Below are 20,950 nucleotides of genomic sequence, written 5' to 3'. Positions count from 1 at the left end.
AGGAGTTCATCTATTTCAACATATTATATACTACGACATGGAAGCTTATAATAGAAAGCTGACAAATTTTTTTATTGAATGAGTTATTTGAAGAAAAAGAAAGAGATAATTAGACAATGCAAATCGAAGAGGTGGTGCCAACATCACCGACTAAAAAAGACGCTGTACACCATAATAATACACCTAAATTTGTAGGTGACATTTATACCTCCGTCTCCCTTCTCTAAGTTTAATGATTATGAGCATATAATTGCATTATTAGGTAGGTTGATGTCTAAAATTCCTATTCCCAATTTGATTCTCTCTCACCTTCCAATCATTTGGAAATGTCAGTATGAATCGTTACCCACCTCTATCATTCCCAACAAATTATAACTGGTAAAGAGGTTTATACAAATGATCTCCCGTCGTCGAGGAAGAGAACACCTCTACAAACATAATCCTCTCGTGCTTTCAATAATAAAAACTTCTACTGTCCTATAATATTTATTTATGGGGATTTAATTGGTTCTGCTTAAACGACTTAATTAACTTTCCTAACAAAAGTGATCGTAATGCATACATGCTTTGAGAAAATATTTAATTTTTATTTTAAAACAAAAAAAATATATTTGAAAAGGCAAGTATTAATGAATGTATCGATATTTAAAGGCATCGTGATTACTCTAATAAATAATAATAATACAAATAAACGAACCAGGTTTGGGTCTTCGATTTTTATGGGATCCAGCAAACCGGTCCGGTCCAGGTTTAAGGGCCATGACAAAAGAAAAAGACCGTCATGGACCACGTCACTCACCTGGGTGGGACCCGACCGACGCGTGGCAGTTTTCAGCGGTGATTCGGTCTGCCTGTTTGTTTCCGAGGGAATCTTCTCGTGGCCACTGTTACGACCAACCATTGCACGATCATCAAACGGCCGTTCCTCTTTTGCATGACGCCGTAAAGAGACATCTTCTATATGAATATATATATATAACGACGGAGGTCGTTGTGGGGTTGTAGACCGGTCGGTAGGGGTAATTTCGTAAAAGTGGTTGGACGAGCAAGCGGTGTCCCCACGACGAATAAGAAATGCGTGCTTTAGGATAGCGGAGGGTATTTTAGTCAAATGCTGAGGAGGGTATTTTAGTCAATTCGTTACACGAACGGCCACGCTGCCGTGCCTTCGGGTTGCATTATTACCGAACCGGAGCAAAGCGAAAGGCAAAAGAAAACAAAAGACACAGCGAAGCCACGGACGGCCACCTCCTCTTCTTCTCTTCTCTTTTACTTGCTTGAGCTGTAGTGATTCCTTTTCTTCCTTCGGGTTTCCGTTCGTGATCTCCTCGGGTTCTTGGGTTCGATCCCGTATCTCCTCTTTGTCGAATCGAAGCTCCTCGGAGGAGGAGCGGAGGGGGCGGCGTGTTTTCGATCTGAAGACGAATGTGGGGTGCGATTGGAGGTGATTAGGGGTCTCGATTGGAGAATGCGGCGGCTTGGACGTGACGGCGACGCCACCGGACTCGGCGCTGGAGGCGGGGACGCGGCGGCGGAGGATGTAGGCAAGCCGGTGGTGGTGGCGGTCCCACCGGCGGCGCAGGCGGAGGTGATCTTCCACTCCAGGAGTAGATCTCAGGGCGTCGGGGGCCGGAGAGTCGCCCCCGTCACCCCTGCCGCCGGTTCCCCGGAAGAGGACGCGACGGTGGCGGTGGTGGAGAAGGTGCTCCCTAACGGTGACATGTACACCGGGGGTTTCATCGGGAACTCCCCCCAGGGTCGGGGGAAGTACCTGTGGGCCGACGGGTGCATGTACGAGGGGGAGTGGCGGCGGGGAAAGGCCGCCGGGAAGGGCAAGTTCTCCTGGACCTCTGGCGCGACGTTCGAGGGCGAGTTCCGCTCCGGACGAATGGAGGGCTTCGGGACCTTCACTGGGTCGGAAGGCGACACCTACCGTGGCTCCTGGGTCGCCGACCGGAAGCACGGGTACGGATGCAAGTGGTACGCCAACGGCGACTACTACGAGGGCGGGTGGCGGCGCAACCTCCAGGAGGGTCGTGGCCGGTACGTATGGCGCAACGGGAACCAGTACGTCGGAGAGTGGCGAAACGGGGTCATCTCTGGTCGCGGGGCGCTAGTCTGGGCAAATGGCAACCGCTACGACGGCCACTGGGAGAACGGCGTCCCGAAAGGGAGCGGCGTGTTCACGTGGCCCGACGGCAGCTGCTACGTTGGTAGCTGGGGTAAAGGTGATCAGAAGAGCCTCAACGGAACTTTTTACCCTGCCGTCACTGCCGACCGGAAGGAGATCGCCGGAAAAAGGAGCCCTTTCTCGCCTTTGGATGACGCATTTGTGTTGCCGCCGCTGGTACCAGCGTCGAGGAAAAGATCGTCGGTGGATGGAGTACTGGGGAGGAAGAGCTCCACCGCGGATAAGAACTTCCCCAGGATCTGTATCTGGGAATCCGAAGGCGAGGCCGGAGACATTACATGCGATATTCTTGATACAATCGAGGCGGCGATGCTTTGCCAGGATGACTTGTCCTCCGATCAGGCCGGGCATGCACTCATTGGTAGTGTGCCACCGCGGCGGAGCCCATGTTGCTTGTCGGCAAAGGAGGCGAAGAAGCCAGGGCAGACTATATTGAAGGGCCATAAGAACTATGATCTGATGTTGAGCCTTCAATTGGGCATCAGGTAGATGGCTCGATGTCTTGCTGGTTAGCTGCTGTTTTTGCCTTTAGAATGTCATTTGAAATGTTGGTTGTACAATTTTTCGGTTTCAGTTACTCTGTTGGGAAGCCAGGTTCACTGAGAGAGCTCAAAGTGGGGGATTTTGATCCCAGGGAGAAGTTTTGGACGAGGTTCCCTCCTGAGGGATCAAAGATTACTCCACCCCACCAGTCTGCAGAGTTCCGGTGGAAGGATTATTGCCCTGTGGTTTTCAGGTAGTATTCATTTGTAGTGGCTGGAATAATGTAATTTCTTTTAGTTTTTTACCATCTATTTTGGATTTTCCTTTTGGGTTGTGTGAGTAATTGTGGTGGTCTTGGCTTGCAGACACTTGAGGAAGTTGTTTAATGTGGATCCGGCAGATTATATGGTAGCTATATGTGGAAATGATGCTCTGAGGGAACTATCTTCTCCTGGGAAGAGTGGAAGTGTCTTTTACCTAACCCAAGATGACCGCTTCATGATAAAGACTGTAAAGAAATCTGAAGTGAAGGTTAGATAATCGAGAGTTCTTGTTTTTCATCGATATTTCCATTTGAGTTTGTAGTTCTGCATGATTCTGAGCTCTGAGTTCATAAAATCATTCCAGGAAAGAAATGATATGAATAGTGGGACTGTAGCCACATGTCATTATGTAAAGTACAGCTTAATGTGGATATCAGATCTGATTTTTGCTATGCATTAGAGATTTGGTTTCTTTTAGCCTGAAGTTGTTTTAATAACTTGCTTTCGGTCTATGTGAACTTGATGAATTCTAGTGCCCTTCATCCCGCATATGGCAGGAGGATCCAATTGATTAGACAATATACAGTTACATGTACCCCTAGTGATAAAAGAGCCCAGAGAGAGTTTGTTGCTTCTTTGCGGAGGCCTTTGTCTTAGCAAATATTCATGACTTGTTTTTTATCTGGGTGTTCAGGTGCTTATTAGGATGTTACCCAGTTATTACCAACATGTACGTCGATATGAGAATTCACTAGTCACAAAGTTCTATGGTGTGCACTGTGTGAAACCAATTGGGGGGCCAAAGGTATGACGGTAGTCACAGCTTCTTTTACCATTACTTAGCTCTCCATAAGTTTCCTTTATTAGGTAATTATGTTAACATTCTCTTTCTTATTTGCTTATATGTGTCTGGGAAACAGGTACGATTTATTGTAATGGGCAATTTATTTTGCTCAGAATATCATATTCATAGAAGATTCGACCTGAAAGGTTCATCCTATGGCCGAACAACTGACAAGGCAGAGAAAGAGATTGATGATATGACAACCCTCAAAGATCTCGACCTGAACTACGTATTTCGCCTGCATAACTCTTGGTATCTGGAGCTTCTCGAGTAAGTTCACTTTCTAAAACTAAAATGTTTGATTGTTTGTGTTTCTCATCAGTTATCCTTTTTTTTTTTTTGTGGTTTGATGATATTTATTCACCTTTCAGACAAATCAAGCGAGATTGTGAATTCTTGGAATCTGAGGGAATTATGGATTATAGTCTCCTGTTAGGACTTCACTTCTGTGATGATGTTTCAGCATCTTCGACGGGCCTATCACCATGTTCTGCATCTCCAAGTAAGTTGAATAATGTCAAAGTTTGATATATTACGGAGCACTACAGGTGTATTTAAACTTAGTAATGTTGCTTGATTAGAATCTCACCGCAAGAGGGGCTCATTTCAAGATCGAACAACTCGGTCTGGCTTGCAGTTCTCAAGATCAACCCGTCAAGATATGGATTTGACTATGGATGGCCGGTATGTCTTTTGAATTAAATGTTCTCTTTTCTTAAAGAAGCTGATTCAATTGAAATAAAAACACTAACACATAGTCCATCTCTCTTTAGTGCGATGATCAGAATCAACTATATTATTTGTTTGTTTTTATGATTTTGATTTTTTTTCTTGCATACGCGTTGTCCTTGGTAAAAATATTAATGACTTGAATGCATTGCTTTCTCTTTTTTGCCCTTTTGATCTCGTCGAGGACAATTTGAAGGGATTGTCATGTTCAAGCTTCAGACTTACCTAGAAGGAAGCTCGCTATATACAACTCTTATTTAATCTTTGCTGACACTGATTTTCCCTCAGGAAGCTGTTGTGAAAGATAGGAATCATTATATGGCGATTTGGTATTCAATGGCTAGTGGTTGCTTTTAGACTGATTAGGTTTGGGCATGATAAACTGGCAATTGTTTTTTTCCTTAAAGAAGTTGGTCCAGTTCATGCTTTTTAATAGCCAGCTGATGATGATGCATGAGAACCACTAGCAAACCCCAGCGAACTACTACTTTCAAGAGTAACACATGAAATTTGGTACACTGGGGCCTCCTTGCTGCTTCTGTATGGTCCACATCTCAATTTTCAGTATAGATATGTTTTTCAGTATTATGTCACTCCGTTGCTATCCATTCGGCTAAAATAGGATGAGCATTGCATCATTTGGGCCCTAGCCGGTTACTCCCCAGTGTCAAGACGATACATGTTGTCTTAATTTCCTTCACTAGAATGATAATATCCATTGTCCTACTTAAGCTACGCTTTGGAAGATTTTATTTATAAATGTTAATAACCGATGTAAATATATATTCTTCATGATCAGGAACCCTTCAATTCGGCTGGGTTTGAACATGCCAGCAAGAGCAGAGCGCACAACAAGAAGCGCCTCCGATCCATTTATCGCTGGTGGAGGGTTGCCGATGCTAACCCGCAGTGGCAAGATCCATGATGTGATTCTCTACTTCGGGGTAATAGATATTCTCCAGGATTATGATATTACTAAGAAGCTGGAGCATGCCTACAAATCCTTGCAGGTGGATCCCAATTCCATCTCAGCAGTAGATCCAAAGCTCTACTCCAGAAGATTCCAAGACTTCATCAGGAGAATTTTCATGGAAGATGACTAATATAGGGGAAGGAAAGGAGGGGATAACCGGAACAAACTTCTGAAGCCAAAAATCATACTAGAAGTGGCATGATTTTGTGAGGAGAATGGGATCAGTGAAAATGGAAGTAGTTTCTGTTATCGGTTCAACATGTTCTGTTCGTAAGGTGCTCTCAGACATCTGAATTCGAAAAAATCAATCGGAGGAGGGAGAAGGTGTGACCGAGGAAGAAGAATTTTAAGGTTGCTAAACAAGAGGCAGATGAGCAAAAAAGGTGGTTCGTGGCTCTTGGAAACCTAATGTGCAGAGGCTAAGTACTTATTCGAGGAAGGCCATAGGTGGTCAGTGAGGTTAATAATTCTGAAGCTCACGATAATGCTCGGCACAGAGAACATGAGTTTGAGAGCTTCAACCATCCATCAGATGAACGCATATTTTCGAATTGCTAATTTGCAAACTCAAAAGCTCTACAGAACTCAGTAGCTTCAGTCCAAGAGCCTCGAATCACCTGCGGAGGACGAAAACATTTGCTCGGCCGGACAACACTGGGCTGGTTAGGCTGAATTTTGAAAGCTCAGCCATGATGAAATGTTGTCACATGTTAATTTTGTTTAGGATTGGAGGATTCCCACTAGTTTTCTTTATTTGTTGTTGTTTCAGATACAAAGGTTACTCAAATTTTTTGCTTCCTGGGAGAAATATGAAGCCGTTGTTGAAGGCATCAAATAAGACTTGTATAGGTCATAAATGACGACGATGTTTATGATGATAATATAAGCATTGTCAGAGTACATTTGAACTCCCATTCTGACTGCTGTGTACTGTGCCACTCGCTTTGCTCTCTCTCTCTCTCTCTCTCTCAGCTTCTTTCCTGTTATCGTTTGCCGTTTGTTTCTAGTCGTTCTCAGTACCGAATGGTCTTATTCCGATGTGCTTTACCAGACCATGGCAGGGAAGCTCGCACTGCCCCTCTCGCAACAGCTCATAAGAAGGGGTTAAAATTGGGATGGGCGATGAAGTGGGGGGGAAAAAAGGTGTAGAGAGACAGAGAGAGTGGCATCAAAAGCAGAGAAAAGTGCAGGAGCGAAGATGTGGGAGGTGATGAGAGGGTCGCTCCTCTTTTCCTTCCTAATCTCTCTCTCTCTCTCTCTCTCTCTCTCTCTCTCTCCCACGTTGTCACCCAATCCCCCCTCCCCTCTCATCTCCTTCCCGTTGTCCCACCACCGTCTCTTTTGAATGCCCCCACTCTTTTGTTATCCTTTGGGTCTTTTGCTGTCCTCCTGTTTGACTGGTCTAAACCTCAGAATCCCCCCCCCCCACCAATTGCTTTCTCTTTTTGAACCAAAAGAGGAGGGCAGGAATGGCTGCTGGTCGAGTTTGTTCGATTTGATGAAGTATTTGAATAGGTATCGAACTGACAGTGGTGTCATGTTTCAATATCTATCTTCGTGTCAGATCATCTTTATCGGATATGACAATAATATTTTTGAGAGATGGCTATTTGTTGACTGACAATAAACACTAATTCTCGCTAGCTAGTCATATAAAATAGAGAAACATTGAAGTCTGCACGCCTCACGTCGTGCCTCCCTCTTCTCTTCTCAGCTTCCCTTCTTCCACCACCGATGCTTGCTTGCATATGTTAATTTAGGTCAATGACGGTGTCAGGGATGATGGCCTTTCCGTAATTTTCCTCCAGAGTCGCTTTTCCGCTTTCCTGCCGCTGCTCTCTCTAAGCCCATCATCTCAAATCTGCGGCTTCGATGCAAGACCGACTGCTACTCTAAATCTTTGTTTTATGGATCGCCCTGCGACCTCGAATCTGTCTGTATCGTGCGTGATGCTGCTACTACGCCTCCGTCTTCCTCGCCACTTGCTTTTCACGCAGATATATACATAGACTCCAATATTTCTCGAGATTCTTCGCACAAACGGCGTCTTACTAGCATAGATCGAACCCGATGTGCCACTTTTTGACTGGCTAAAGGAACGGACCCCGTAATCGCAGATCCACAATTGTGTTTGAGCTAATTCGCTCCTCGGACAGCAAAAAAGGACGGCTCCTCGTGCACCGTTCATGGGACGGCTTGTTTCCGCCGAGTGTTGGATCGAATGGAGCAACCCAATAAGTGCGGTGCGGTGGCGGTGACGGTATTGCCTCTTCAGGTTTCGTCACATGCGCGTGCTACGGCCTTCTCTTTTGGTCAGTCTCGCCTCCGTGACCTCTTCTGGTTGCACAGTGTAGTGATCCTTTTACGTGATACGTATTCCTTTCAAGAGAGAGAGAGAGAGAGAGAGAGAGAGAGAGAGAGCATGTGGGCACTGTTCACAAAGCTAGTAATGGCCTCCACCACCGGAGGGAGAAAAACGAAACCTAGCTAGCCATTCCCAACCTAATGCTCGACTGTACAAGTAGAGCTTCTTTGAGCCTCGTGCAGCTCAAAGACCTTCGTATCAAGATATGTCCTTACCTCCTCCTTTTAGCTGTTATCGTTGTCGTTGCAGGCTCGTATAACCATGTCATTAACACACACACACACACACAAAAACATACAAGTAATTGAGGTGTGAAAACCCATACGAATTAGCAAATTGGACCACTATGCCTTTAATAATACATGAGAAGGATGATGCCAATCTGGTAAGAGTGCCGAAGCAGAAGTTTCATCGATGCAGTTAGTCCAAGTCGTCTCCTCGAATGAATCCCACCGTCTCATGTCATTCATCTTCTCCGATTCCTCGTAAAAGAAAATAGAACATTTATTTACTATATTAAGATAATTTCTACACGGATTCAAACCTTCAACATGACAATGGAATGAATATACGAGGAATCGAGGGTCGCCATCACTCGTCAGGCGGTCCCCTTCGTGGTTGACCCATGTCAGATGATGTGCCCCCCACTGAAACGTTGCTTTCAGCTTTTGTTCCGTGTCTCCCCCCCCCCCCATTCAACCTCACCGCTGGTAAAACCGCTACGACTCTGAGGTATTTGTTCGTGGACATGAAGACACGGTGTACACACGTTGTCATCATAGGTTAGTCCGAGACCCAAGTCATCAGCAGCAAACAAAACGTGGTCGTACCCTGTGCACTGTTATCACGCAACACCAGGAGAAGAGTTCCCACAGGTCTCGGAACATTGACACCGGTGATCGGGCGGACCTGCCTGCGTCGGTTTACACTTCCGAGATGTTGCGTTGTTGCAGGAGAGCGGAAGGATAGGGAAGGGGATGGATGAGAGCGATGGGCATTGGACCAAACAGCTCTCCTCTCTCGCACGCACTGCGGACTCTGCGAGAAGGAAGGATAGATTGTAAATGTGATTCTTTTCCCAGTTGAATTTAATGCACCATTTATTTCTCTGGTCCAAATATGCAATCATAATACTCATTAATTACTTTAAAGTAAATGAAATATATTTAACTTTCTCGGAAACATGATCAGAGAGACTTTAAAGCGTATTAATGTCAATTAAATCTTCCAATAAGATCAAATTAATTGTCTACGATTAGAGAGTTTAGAGGATCAATTAACTCCAACAGATCGGTTAATACAGGAATGAACTGTTTTGACGTAATAAAAATTATTTTTATTTTTCTAAGAATATATTTTCGACAAAATATTGAGATCCTCTCTGAAGTCAAGTCAAACCCATCTATAAATCTCAAGCAAACTGCTAGTCGATATAATTAATAACAGTTAATGTTACCTTAAAAGTAAACAAAAATGTCTTTGTCACTTATAAGGCAAATATGCAAATCCACAATTTTATCAAGACAAATATGCTCAAACATAGAGGAATAAATACATCAAATAAATTTCTCAGGAGGGATATATACATACACACCATAGTGTAAATGCCACCATCTACTTTGCGTGCATGAAATCTAATTATCAGAAGCAAACTTCGATTGCTATTAAACTCCTCGTGTTATCTTTGCAAAAGATTTGGGTTGAAGTGGCAGACTAATCGAGCTTTGAGCTGCTTCTTTTATGATCAGGTCCTCGATAGTGTCTCCATTGACATGTAGAGCAGAGATTGCATCTGTTACCTGTCTGATTCTTCCTCCTGCCTTCACCTTTTCCTGTTCATTTCTCCTGTAGATCACACACCACACAAGGACACTTTAAAGCTCACACTACACCAGATCATAAGCCAGATGTGCAAAGATGATGACAAAAGGAACAAGACGAGATATTGCTGCAGATTGTGCCAAAAATTATTGCTACATTGTGAGGATCTCTAATCTGCATTTTAACACAGCTTTACAGAATGTAAAAAGTACCTGTAGATATCATCATAGAAGGCGAGACAATGATGAAGAATCTGTGTAGCCTCTGCCCTCTGAAGGGAGTACTGTGGCCTCCAGGTTCCTGCTCACATGTCAAGCAAAGGGTAAGAAGAGTAGAGAGTAATCCTAAAAAAGAGAACAAACAATTCAAGGCACGAGTGAAGAAATGCTGCAGGAACCAGTAAGGGATCTTACCGTGTAGCAGAGCAGAGCTTGAGCCTAGATCATGTGTAGGCATTGCAACGAAATACAAGAAGCATGAGTAAAATGGCAAGCACAAGGAAATAAATTACAGCAACATCAAATAATGATATCTCTTCAGTGTGATCTCTACAATATCCCGACTAAGCAGACTCCAGATTGCATTCAACAAGTAATAATCTACTCAAACAGATGACCCTGCACCGAATAACTCGTAATGAGATCCAATGGGGATCAGAAGAGTGATCCTCATGTACTTGGATGTTTTCACGGGAAAGAAAACTAGCAAGATTAAGAAGAAATACAACTCTTATTATTTACTCTTTAAAGGCAATAGTAAACTATACACTTTCCTCTGTTTACACTACATGGAATTCTGGTTGCTCGAAAATGGCGAGCAATGAGCAGCTGAACCACAAGAACCCAAATTCTCGAAAAAAAGAACAAGAAATGCAAACAAAGTTAACACAACATTTCAAAGAGAAGAGCATGTTTGCCTTTTGAACTGCTAGTTAGTCGATCATTTGATCAATGGCGACTTGGCCGAAAATATCAGGGCATCCATCCCACTTGCCTTCTTCCCTGGCTTCCCAGTAACCACCGATATACCGGTACATGTCACTTCCTTTATCTTTTGCAAACCATCGAGGTTTCCAGCCTCTTTCCTGCATCTTTCTTGCCTGCATCACACAGTTACCGATCCATCAAGGAGTTCTAATTAAGAAAGAAAAACTAGTTTTACTACTAATAGTGTTAGTGTCTGCTAGTAAGAAATTTAAACATGAAGGCAACAATTGATTCTAAAATTACAAATGATAAAATGCATTGTGATTCAACAGAACATTCAGTGTTGAAATTTAGAGAGACACACGGTGTTAAGAGTTGAATGGTTTTTTAAAAGAGAAATCATCAAGCAACTCGATGCAAGAACTCAAAAGTCAGAAAAACTAATTTACTAACTATGAGTATCTCTAAAACTTAAATAATGTAACAAAGAACTAAACACTTGAGCCAATACACCTTAACAAGCAACAATTGAAAATTTAGCAGCCAAAGGACTCCACAAAAAACAATAATTTCCAGTACTTGTGGTGGAAGTTCACCTAAAAAGAATTAAGAAAGAATATGAGGATAATATTCCAAGCTTAACCTGACGTTGTCGCTGTTCAAGTCTCAACTTCTCAGAATTTGCCATTTCAAACTCCCCGTTCTCCAAGCACCTCTGATCAGGCCTTAGTCTTGAATCTGTTGGTGGCAATTTTTCCTGCTCAACAATTTGGGTAAACGAAAAAAGAGAGAGCAATAAATAAAAGCTTCTAACCTGAAAACAACAGGAAACACAACCCAGAGGAAGAATGCGACGAGCAAAATTATTATTCTCACCTTTAATCCAGGAGTGAGTTCATTGATTGTCATTGCAAAACGAGTGAGATTGTATCTGGTAGGATATTTAGGTGGTTTGCTACGTTTCCACAGTATGTGGGCTTCAGAAAACGGGTCAGATCCTTTCCCTTTTCCAGAGCAATCTCCATTCACATAATGCATGCTCTCATCCCATTTGCCAATGAGTGTGGCCACAGTTTTGCCACTGCGATCCTGAACTATGCCTTGCACCTACAATAGTTCACGTTTAGAAACAACCATTTCACAAAGGAAAAGCAAACAACTCATCAGATTTTTTTCGATCAAAAGCATCAGATAGAATATTAAATTGAAAATCTACAAGAACAAGTAGAACCATAGGACTCAAACATGTCCTATGCAGCTTCTACCAACACAAATTCTGCTTGCCTAGTTTTACTAAATATAAAACTTCCAAAAATCATAATATGTAAAACATCTATAAAGGTATAAAAAAGAGAGAAAATATGGTCCACATGTATATAAGAAATTAGGCTACATAAAAAATGCATTAAAACTAGCTAAAAGAAACTGGACAAGGACATACACAGACAAGCTATTAATTTCAGATCAAGTACTCCAATATCCAAAAGTTTTCAACATGGACAAATTTCATGGATCATTGTCCATAGCATTCAGATATTATATAATCCTAAAAGTAATATTCTACAGGCCAGTTCAATCATATTAGACATCTAACAGAGTCTAACTGGGAATTTGAATGACAAATGGATCATTTTTCTTATGTAAAATGGTGGATATATATAAAGCAGCAGATATACAATCATCATACTTGAAATTTGCTGTGAAAATAGTGGGGGTGACTGTGCTCCCTATTGTACAACAGGACAACAAGGACACACCAAATCTTTGCAGATCATGCTAAAGGATTTAAGCAAGGAAAAGCTATATAATTGAATAGTGTTCTACAAGATCACAGTACCCTTTAGGCCCTTTGGACCTCTGAAAACCAAGTGGGGCTTACAAGTCTTCCATTTGAATCAATTAAAACAACCTGACAAGTGTATACTACCAAATGTAGCATTGTCCCTCCCACAATTAGGGTTGCCAAGATAGCTAAATATTTCGAACAACTCAAACTCAAGTTCATGTTCAACTCAGGCTTGGATTCATTGAGAATACAAGCTATGTTACCCTGTCAGGTTAAAACCCTATCTCCCTGCCATTTCCACAGTATATTATCTATCCTTGACTCTTTCTTTGATCTCAGAAAGCTCTCCACATTTCCTGGCCTGAAATTTCCACCAACCATTTTCTTCATCCAGCATTTTTTGCAACTTCCCTTTCGATTCTCTTCATACATCTCCCTCGCTCTGCTGTCGATAAAGCTGTCCAAAATAACCTAGTGTTCATGACCAGCTCAAACTTGAGCACATTCTTAGCTCAAGCTCAATCTGTCGAAACCACATATGCTGTAAAGCTTACGACAATCACGAACAACCATGTGTCTATTTAACTCAAACACAAAAAGGGTCTGTTTGTCTTTGTTCAGCTTGCTCACTCCCCTTTATTGTGCTTTTACTGAGAACAGGTTCTTTGTTGCATAAAACAAGACTAGTAATCAATGTTTAAGCCAAGAACAATTACAAACAACAGTGTTCATCTAAATCAAACATATTGAAGGGTCTGTTCATCTTTGTTTGGCTTGACACCCCTTCATTGTGCTTTTCCTGAGAACATGTTCTCTGTTACATAAAACAAGACTAGTCTCAAGGTTTAAGCCAACACAAAATAATCTTACTGCAGCAAATAAAAATTCATCAATGATCAACTAACACTAGAATGGACAATAAGTATTAGATAGATGAAACAACATTTGAAAAGGAATGCTACACATAAAGGGTACCCAGAAATGATGCAGCTTGGAGAAATGTCAGCTACCACCACATTGAGTATCTTAAAAAAGAACCAAGGAGACGGATACACACCTGATGAGGGTTGCGGTCTATTATTGACTGCTCCTTAAATTTTAACTTGCATGAATATTCACGATTTCCTTGTATTCGCATAGTACCATAATGATCACAATAAAGTTTTCCCAATATAAGGTTATAAATGGATGTTGTCACCTGAAATATCATAATTTAATGTTCAACATGAAGAATACAATTTAATGTTCAACATGAAGAATACAAAATCATATTTCAAATATCTCATGTAAAGACCTAATACCTTGCTCCATTGAAAAACTTCACCATCATCAAATTCGAGGGTTAGCACACCAACAGGATCAACCTGAATTGAGCGACCCCAAAACTTGCTTTTCAAATTGCTATCTCCCCAAAACCTCCATCCCTTACCCTCACAATGACATGCAACAACCATGGGATGATGACTGACCTATATAAATGGTAGAAAGGATAACAAATTAACAATGTTAACAGTTTATCATTCACAACATAAAGCACAAGTGTTTTGAGAAAACATTGTGAATACAATTGAATAGGGGAAAAGAATAAGAACATGGACACAAAAAAAATGAACATAATGGCTAGTTATGACGATAACAAGCATGAAACCGAATAAGCATTTGGTGAATATATTGATTAGGATAACAATAAACTTTCAAGCTCAGTAGATTTATCTTTATAAATGGGATACAAAATCGCAGTTACAAAAGAAATCCTACTAGGGCACAAATGCACATATCAGTGTTGTCGATGGTGCTACGTGCTATAAGGCACCAATATTTCAAAATGCTCGGAGTGTTAGGAGCTCGTCCATCGAAACTAGGCGCTTGCTAGTGCAAAATTATAAAAAGTATAATTAAGGGTAAAGACAATTCCAAATTCTGCATTAATGGGAGCCTTGTGCATTGGACCACCATTTCCGGATACTATAGATTGATAGTTCATTTACCTTAATAAATGAACTATCAAAATTCCAAAAGGATAATTCATTTAAAAAAGGATAGTTCATTTACCTTAAGAAATGATACTATGGATTGATAGTTCATTTACCTTCAGATCCAGGCACTCACCAATACAAAATTATAACAAGTATAATTAAGGGTAAAGACAATTCCAAATTCCGCATTAATGGAAGCCTCATGCATTGGACCTCCTTTTCCGGATACTATAGATTGATAGTTCATTTACCTCAAGAAATGAACTATCAAAATTCCAAAAGGACAATTCATTTCCAAAAGGATAGTTCATTTACCTTCGAAATGATACTATAGATTGATAGTTCATTTACCTTACGATCCAGGCACTCACCAATACAAAATTATGACAAGTATAATTAAGGGTAAAGACAATTCCAGATCCTGCATTAGTGGGAGCCTTGTGCATTGGACCACCTTTTTCCAGATACTATAGATTAATAGTTCATTTACCTTAAGAAATTTGTCTAAATTCCAAAAGGATATGAGCAAATTCTGATATCCATATGTCCTGTGAAACAACCTTTGACAAACATGCAAGCACATACTAAGATCTAAATATAATAAGCAAAACGAAAAGATGCACTCAACTGCAGCTAGTCACCAGATACAAATAATCATAAGATCAACTACAGGGATCTGTATGTTAACTTTACCTTTTCTGAAAAGAACCTAAGGCCTTTGTCTGGATAATCAGCCTCGTATGTTTCCCCCAGGAGTGGATTAAAGGGCTTGCAGGTTCTGCCATCCGTAGAAGCATATCCAGAAACAGCAAAAGCAGCAACGTTAAGCATCCTCATGAGACCATTGCCCTAGAAAATTTATTGGAGAAGAAATAATAAGTAAAATAATAATAAAAACTGATGCCTTGCAGCAATTACTAAATATTACTGCATGGACACCACTAGTTTGTTAACATATTTTTAATTCCACGTAAAAGGAGGATGCCCAAGGAACAAGCAAAATTCTATCCTGGTGACTTCAAAGTTATCTATGACATGAATAGGGGCATCACCTCAGACTTTTTAACCCATACTACCAGACCTAAATCTGATCCAATCATCTTGTAAATGTCAAGGTTAGATAAAGATGTGAAAACTCAAAATAACATGACTTGAATATTAAAAAAAATATTTACAACATTGCTAGTAACTCTAAATATCAAAACAGATGCAAATGTCAGACATTTTATCTTTTATTATTATACTTGCCTGTTTACAGCTTAGCATGGTGTTTTCCAGAATGAATACATTGTAAAATTGTTGAAGTAAACGTTGAATATGAGCAATGGTACACATTTAAGCTTGTTGATAATATTGCAACAATAAAAAGAAAGACCAAATGTAACATTAATTCACTTTAGTAATGAACTTGTCCATCAAGAAACTTATCATGACATTAATTGGTTTGACATCCAAGTTCCAATTTGGAATAGAAATGGTCACACAACAGCTAATGCAAACTTACATCAAGAAAAAACTTTGATTCAAAATATATTGCAATGAAAATTTGTTGATGAAGTGAATGGAATTTACAGATAAATCAATCCCAGATAAAATAAACCGAAATGAAAGCTTCTCAAGTTACTAATAATTATAAACAATTTAGATCACTTTTATCCAATATTTGTACATCCAACGGCCTACCTTTTTGCCATACTCATAAGCTCGATCAACAAGGTAAGAATATTCCAAGTCCTCAAAACATTTTTGCAGGGATGAAAGTGGTTCATTGAAATACACAGGAAGGCAAACTTTGGTAAGATCCTTTCCAATGTTGTCCTTAATCATCGACCAGAGGCTCACTCCTTTTTCCTTTTCAATTGGATCAGGCAATTTTTTTCGTCTTTTGACATAGGGATAGTTATATCCCACATACTGCATGGAAGAATCACTAGAACCAACAGAATCAACACCGTGATCATTCTCATCATCAGAATCAAATTCAGATCTGTGGAAGTCAGATTCAGTGCTCTTAAAAGAACTTGATGAGAGAAAATCACGTGTATCAAAAAATGTATTATCTTCTTCATCAGTCTCTTCCTCAGCAGCATCAGGCTTTTCATTGTCATAATCAGATTCACTTGCACTCTCTTCTGGAGAAATATGTAACAGATGAATAAGACTATAAACAACTTATGTTTGGGCAATTATCGTCAAAGATAAGAAGACAAAATGTTACTCATATTACCGACATAAACAAGATAGACAACTCAAGTGAAAAGAAAACAGTTGTATCGAGTCATGTTCGTAAGTTTCAAAACATACCAATACTAAGGCAAGAGTAATCTTCTTACAACAAGCAATACCTTAGGCCAGCTTATGGTGCAGAAAGATTCCTTATAAAATATAAAATCTGTGATGCTAGTCAGCAAAATTGAATAAACATATTTAATGTAGGTAGCATTATAGCAAGACAAATAATGAATTGATGAAGGGTAAGAACTGGTAAAAGTAAAGCCAAATGGAAACTGTCCTAACTAAGTTTCTATTGGTTCAAACGTTTGACCCAGTAGAGAACAGATCAGAAGATAGGCTTGAGAAGTGAAAAAAATTATCGTTCGCATCAGCAGCATTATTGTGCCAAAATTATCCTATCCTAAAAATGCTTGGTGGTTCTCATTTATATTTTTGGGCGAATTGATTCTCAGTCAAGAAAAGTTAAAACATTCAATCAAAAGGAACGTGATAGTAGTAGACCTTGATCTTTGCTCGTTAATTTACATTCCATTTCATCTAAAGGTCAAGGAGATTGAGATACGACAAGCTTCAAATTGAACTGTTTCGTTGTGAGAAAAGCATAGGTGAGGTTAAAGTTAAAAAATTAGAAGCAATCCTCTAGAGAAATCATCCAGTAGCAATTAGCGGGTTACATCAACATTTTACAAGGCATCTGCCATACATCATACCACTATACTTCTCTTGTCTTGATCTAGCAGCCAATCCATACTCTTTTGATTGTCTTGATTGTCTTTGACCCTCATCAACCACAGTGTTCTCTAAGTCAACCTTTTCTGTCTACATAACAAAACAAGTAAATGTATGTTACACTATAAGGAAAATAGCTGGTTTGCAAATCTCATATAGAATGATTAAACAAACGTAGGCAAGATTTAACGGCATATTTAAAACTTGCAGAAGAGTAGTAGGGTCCATCAATAGTCATCAACAATGATGGTACATGTGAGAATGATTCAGAGCTAATACGCAGCTTCATTAAACAGACTTCAGCCATTACTAGCATAAATGACAAATCTGATGAATGTACTATTTCTAGGGAATGAAGATAGTGTTGAGATGAATAGACATGTAACTAAACCAATGGGGATCTTGATTGCATGAATGAGGGTTTTTTATATGATGAAATTAATGATGCTTTTGTTTGTTCCTGAGGACTTATAAACCACCCCGGTGAACTAAGACAAAGAAGGGAAAGAAACAACTTATTCTGATACTGCTTGGACACTGTTACTTTTTATCTGTCAAGTCTCCACATGAAACAACTTAGTTTAGCTCAAAATAAATCAACACGAAGTAGATTCCAAAGGCATGGTAATTTGCCCATTTCTAATCAATGCCTAAATTCCCTAACAAGTTCATTATTATTCTAGAAAAGCTATAATTGTCCAATTTAAATCCACTGCACCTAATTACAAGCTGTGTTAAATAAACATGAAGAAATAAGAGGATTACATTTGGTTCTAGGTCGCAATAAAGGAATTATTTTATTGTTACTAGGAACTACTCCTACTCCCCTAACAAACTTGGGACCATAAATTGCATCACAGCCCTATTGCTCCCATGTGGTCAATCTACAGACTCAGTTGGGCATGTGCACATGTAGAGGAATGTGCCAAAATATAGTTGTGGGCAGCATGAGCACAGCAGTGCGCCCATACCATGTCAAAACTCACTGATCAATGACAGGATTGCTCCATGCCCTGATTAAGAACCCCATTCCTAAAGATGGTTTGATTTTTGTTCCTACTTTGAAAAATCAATAAGGTTTCCAGTTACAAGAACACCAAACTCAAGATATGCTTTCAGTAACATGCTTATCAGGAGTCCACACATAGCGTACTTGCTCAATTGCAATGTTATTATTTCTATCCAAATAGAGATTGCTTTTCATGGCCTCTGCAGGTGGCTACACTAAATTTTTTTTGGTAAATGACAACTACCAAAATGCTTACAGGGGATGTCTCACCAAAAGCTTGTGGAAAACATCATACCAAGGAAAAAGAAAGATTAGGTCAACTATACTAATATTGACGAAAACTCAAGAAACCCGAGTACCACAAAGCTGGCTTGCTAAAAACAAGCTAATTAGTGCTTAACGTGAAAATAATAAATGTAAATCTAAGATGAAATTACAGAATCAATTTTTTGGAATTGGAATTTGTGTATTTTAGGACAAAAAGAGAATAACGTCAATAGATATAACAAATATTCACACATCCAAGAATCAGAAGAATCCGTGATAACAAAGACATCCTTTTTATACCTCTAATTGGCCAAGATGGTCAACCAGGAGGTTTTGATTCTGTTTAAGAAGCATCAACTGGTTCTGCAGCGCAGCAAATTCGCTTCTCATGATCTGCTCACATTCCTGAATCGTTGCCTCGCCCACCCCTTCCTCCTGTAGCCTCTGCCGCAATTTATCCGTAGACACCACCACTTTGTCCACCGATCCCGTGAACTCACCGTTTGAATTCCTCGGAAACATATCCTTTACCGCCTGCAGCGACTCCATCCATGCCACCCGATCCTCCCGCGTCTCTGCCCTCAGATGAAGTCTCCTGGTCCCGGTAAAGATGGAGAACCTCTTATCATCTGATCTACTCTCCCGAATCGATGAAACCTAAAGACAGAAAGAGAAGAAAATTCTAATTTTTGAAAGAAACCAGATTAGGTTATCTTGCAATTGGATAATCGATGTGGGTGCGACTCTGGCCTTGAGGTGGACTTCGCCGATGGGCTTGCGGGGGAGGTGGGTACGGCCGTTCTTGCGGCGGGAGATCCGGCGGATAGACTCCTCGCCAATGACCTTGGAGCCCTTCTCGGATTCCTGGCTGACCTCGATGCGGTCCGGGCCGTGGATCTTGTAGTAGGAGAGGACGCCGTCCTGGAGCACGAACCAGCGCGGCCGCCAGCCCTTGCCGTAATTGACCCACTTGTGAAGAATCCCAGCGATCCCGTTGCCCACGATGTTGTTGAGACGGACCTCGCGGTGCTCGAGGGGAGCGTCATGGAAGGAAGAGCGAAGGGAGGCAGAGGCCAAGATCTCCGGCGCTGGGCCAGATGCGCGGTGGTGGCGGCCGTGGTCGCTGGCAGCGGCGCCGGCGGGGCCCGATGGCCGGCAGGAGCCGCCGTTGTTGATATGGTTCTGGTGCGGAAAGGAGTCGCGGCTGCGGCCGGCGGCCGCCGAGGAGGAGGGCGGCGGGGGAGGGGGAGGCGGAGGAGGGGGCAGGGCTGGGAGGGAATGAGTAGCTGCGGAAGAGGAGAAAGCGGAGGCGGCCGCGGCGACGGGAGAGACGGGGACGGGGGAGGCGCAGCAGAATGGATTCATCTGTCGATGTATTCTATGAGAAAAGAATTGAGACGAACCGAGAGAGGAGGAGGGTGAAGAAACGGAGGCGGTGGAGATGGCGAGGGAGACGGAGATCGCGGCGGCCACGTGCGGGCACTGCGGCTGCGCTCGTCTCTCCCCTATGCGTGGTTCGGTTATTTCGTGGTAAACAAATCAATATCATGTAGGGACGACGTTGCATAAATATATGCTCTTGTAAACAGTAAGTTACTTACATTTCCCTTTTAGATCGCCTCTCACTCGCATCCGCACATGCACAGTTCCCTGCATTTTCATTTTCCTGCAAAAAACAAAATACTTATTCCTTTTAATTTAAATAAACATATATTGTTATGATTAATATCTATTTGTTAATTATCATTTGACTGTTGACAAAATCATTCAAAAACTAAGTATGATTATAAGAACATTAACAGTATTTCAGGTATTTTAGACATGTTAATTCAGACTGACTAATATTGATCATAATTCATAAAGATTAACCCGAATGGTATAGAATGGATGCGGTTAGGAGAGGTATATGCTAAGGACAAATGCGGTATCAATATTTCGAAGGGTAAATATGCTACTGTCATACTTGAAAGGAATCTGTAAAAGTCCACCATATATATGATTAGATTAAAATTTCCGATTCCAAATTAAATAGCCTGTTGTCGTTCCCAGTGATTCAAAAAGAATTTTGGTGAAATTTAGGTAGGGTTCCTGGCCTGGTCTTTTAACACACTGCTTTCTATGCGTGGTTGTCGCTTTCTAAGCTATTACACTCTAAGAAATACCCACGCGAAAAAGCTGAGCTTTTGAGGCGCATCGTTTCTGAGTTGTTGAGCCAGGAGGGTCACAGTGCATAACTTTTTACATCCATATATTAAAACAGTCCAGCCTATCATTTAAGGAGAACCAAGAAGAAATGGTACCTTTTTGTGTTATATTAAATTTAAAAGAACACTCGTACAGAAGAGCTAAGCAT

The 20,950-nt window shown here is 41.1% G+C and overlaps 2 protein-coding genes across 6 annotated transcripts; one reads left to right on the top strand and one right to left on the bottom strand.

Moving 5' to 3' along the window:
* The first annotated feature begins 1,225 nt into the window (after positions 1-1,225).
* Positions 1,226-6,395, top strand: LOC135625079 (phosphatidylinositol 4-phosphate 5-kinase 1-like). The gene is made up of 8 exons (XM_065129385.1): positions 1,226-2,676; positions 2,766-2,927; positions 3,040-3,205; positions 3,632-3,742; positions 3,858-4,051; positions 4,153-4,283; positions 4,363-4,465; positions 5,310-6,395. Exons 1-8 carry the CDS (start codon positions 1,469-1,471, stop codon positions 5,611-5,613), a joined length of 2,379 nt encoding a protein of 792 aa, XP_064985457.1. The 5' UTR covers positions 1,226-1,468; the 3' UTR covers positions 5,614-6,395.
* Positions 6,396-9,312: 2,917 nt separating this feature from the next.
* LOC135584357 (oxysterol-binding protein-related protein 1C-like) lies at positions 9,313-20,145 on the bottom strand. 5 transcript variants are annotated; one of them, XR_010491887.1, is made up of 13 exons: positions 19,348-20,145; positions 18,898-19,254; positions 17,303-17,411; positions 16,041-16,489; positions 15,051-15,206; positions 13,683-13,850; positions 13,439-13,579; positions 11,472-11,702; positions 11,239-11,352; positions 10,586-10,768; positions 10,083-10,106; positions 9,882-9,969; positions 9,313-9,693 (listed from the first exon to the last, which is right to left on the bottom strand). XR_010491887.1 is itself a non-coding variant. In XM_065129383.1 (10 exons), the coding sequence occupies exons 1-10, from the start codon at positions 19,960-19,962 to the stop codon at positions 10,601-10,603; spliced, it is 2,508 nt and encodes an 835-aa protein (XP_064985455.1). In that variant the 5' UTR covers positions 19,963-20,145; the 3' UTR covers positions 10,380-10,600. The 5 variants fall into 5 exon arrangements, 1 of the variants encoding a protein (XP_064985455.1); XR_010491885.1 differs by having other exon boundaries at positions 9,882-10,286; XR_010491886.1 differs by having other exon boundaries at positions 9,882-10,106.
* Positions 20,146-20,950: the final 805 nt, after the last annotated feature.

Source organism: Musa acuminata, chromosome BXJ2-10 (genome assembly GCF_036884655.1).
Source record: "Musa acuminata AAA Group cultivar baxijiao chromosome BXJ2-10, Cavendish_Baxijiao_AAA, whole genome shotgun sequence".
In the NCBI taxonomy this organism is placed as follows: domain Eukaryota; kingdom Viridiplantae; phylum Streptophyta; class Magnoliopsida; order Zingiberales; family Musaceae; genus Musa; species Musa acuminata.
Note: the sequence above shows the minus strand (reverse complement) of the source record. Positions and strands in the feature narration are given on the sequence as shown.

Bases quoted from the DNA above. Each gene is read 5' to 3' on its own strand.
- LOC135625079 (XM_065129385.1), top strand. From the start codon at position 1,469: ATGCGGCGGCTTGGACGTGACGGCGACGCCACCGGACTCGGCGCTGGA. The intron at 4,052-4,152 runs GTAAGTTCACTT...TTCACCTTTCAG, and splicing joins TGGTATCTGGAGCTTCTCGA to ACAAATCAAGCGAGATTGTG. The intron at 4,466-5,309 runs GTATGTCTTTTG...CTTCATGATCAG, and splicing joins GATTTGACTATGGATGGCCG to GAACCCTTCAATTCGGCTGG.
- LOC135584357 (XM_065129383.1), bottom strand. From the start codon at position 19,962: ATGAATCCATTCTGCTGCGCCTCCCCCGTCCCCGTCTCTCCCGTCGCC. The intron at 16,490-17,302 runs GTATGATGTATG...ATATTTCTCCAG, and splicing joins AAGACAAGAGAAGTATAGTG to AAGAGAGTGCAAGTGAATCT. The intron at 11,353-11,471 runs GTGAGAATAATA...ATTGTTGAGCAG, and splicing joins AACTCACTCCTGGATTAAAG to GAAAAATTGCCACCAACAGA.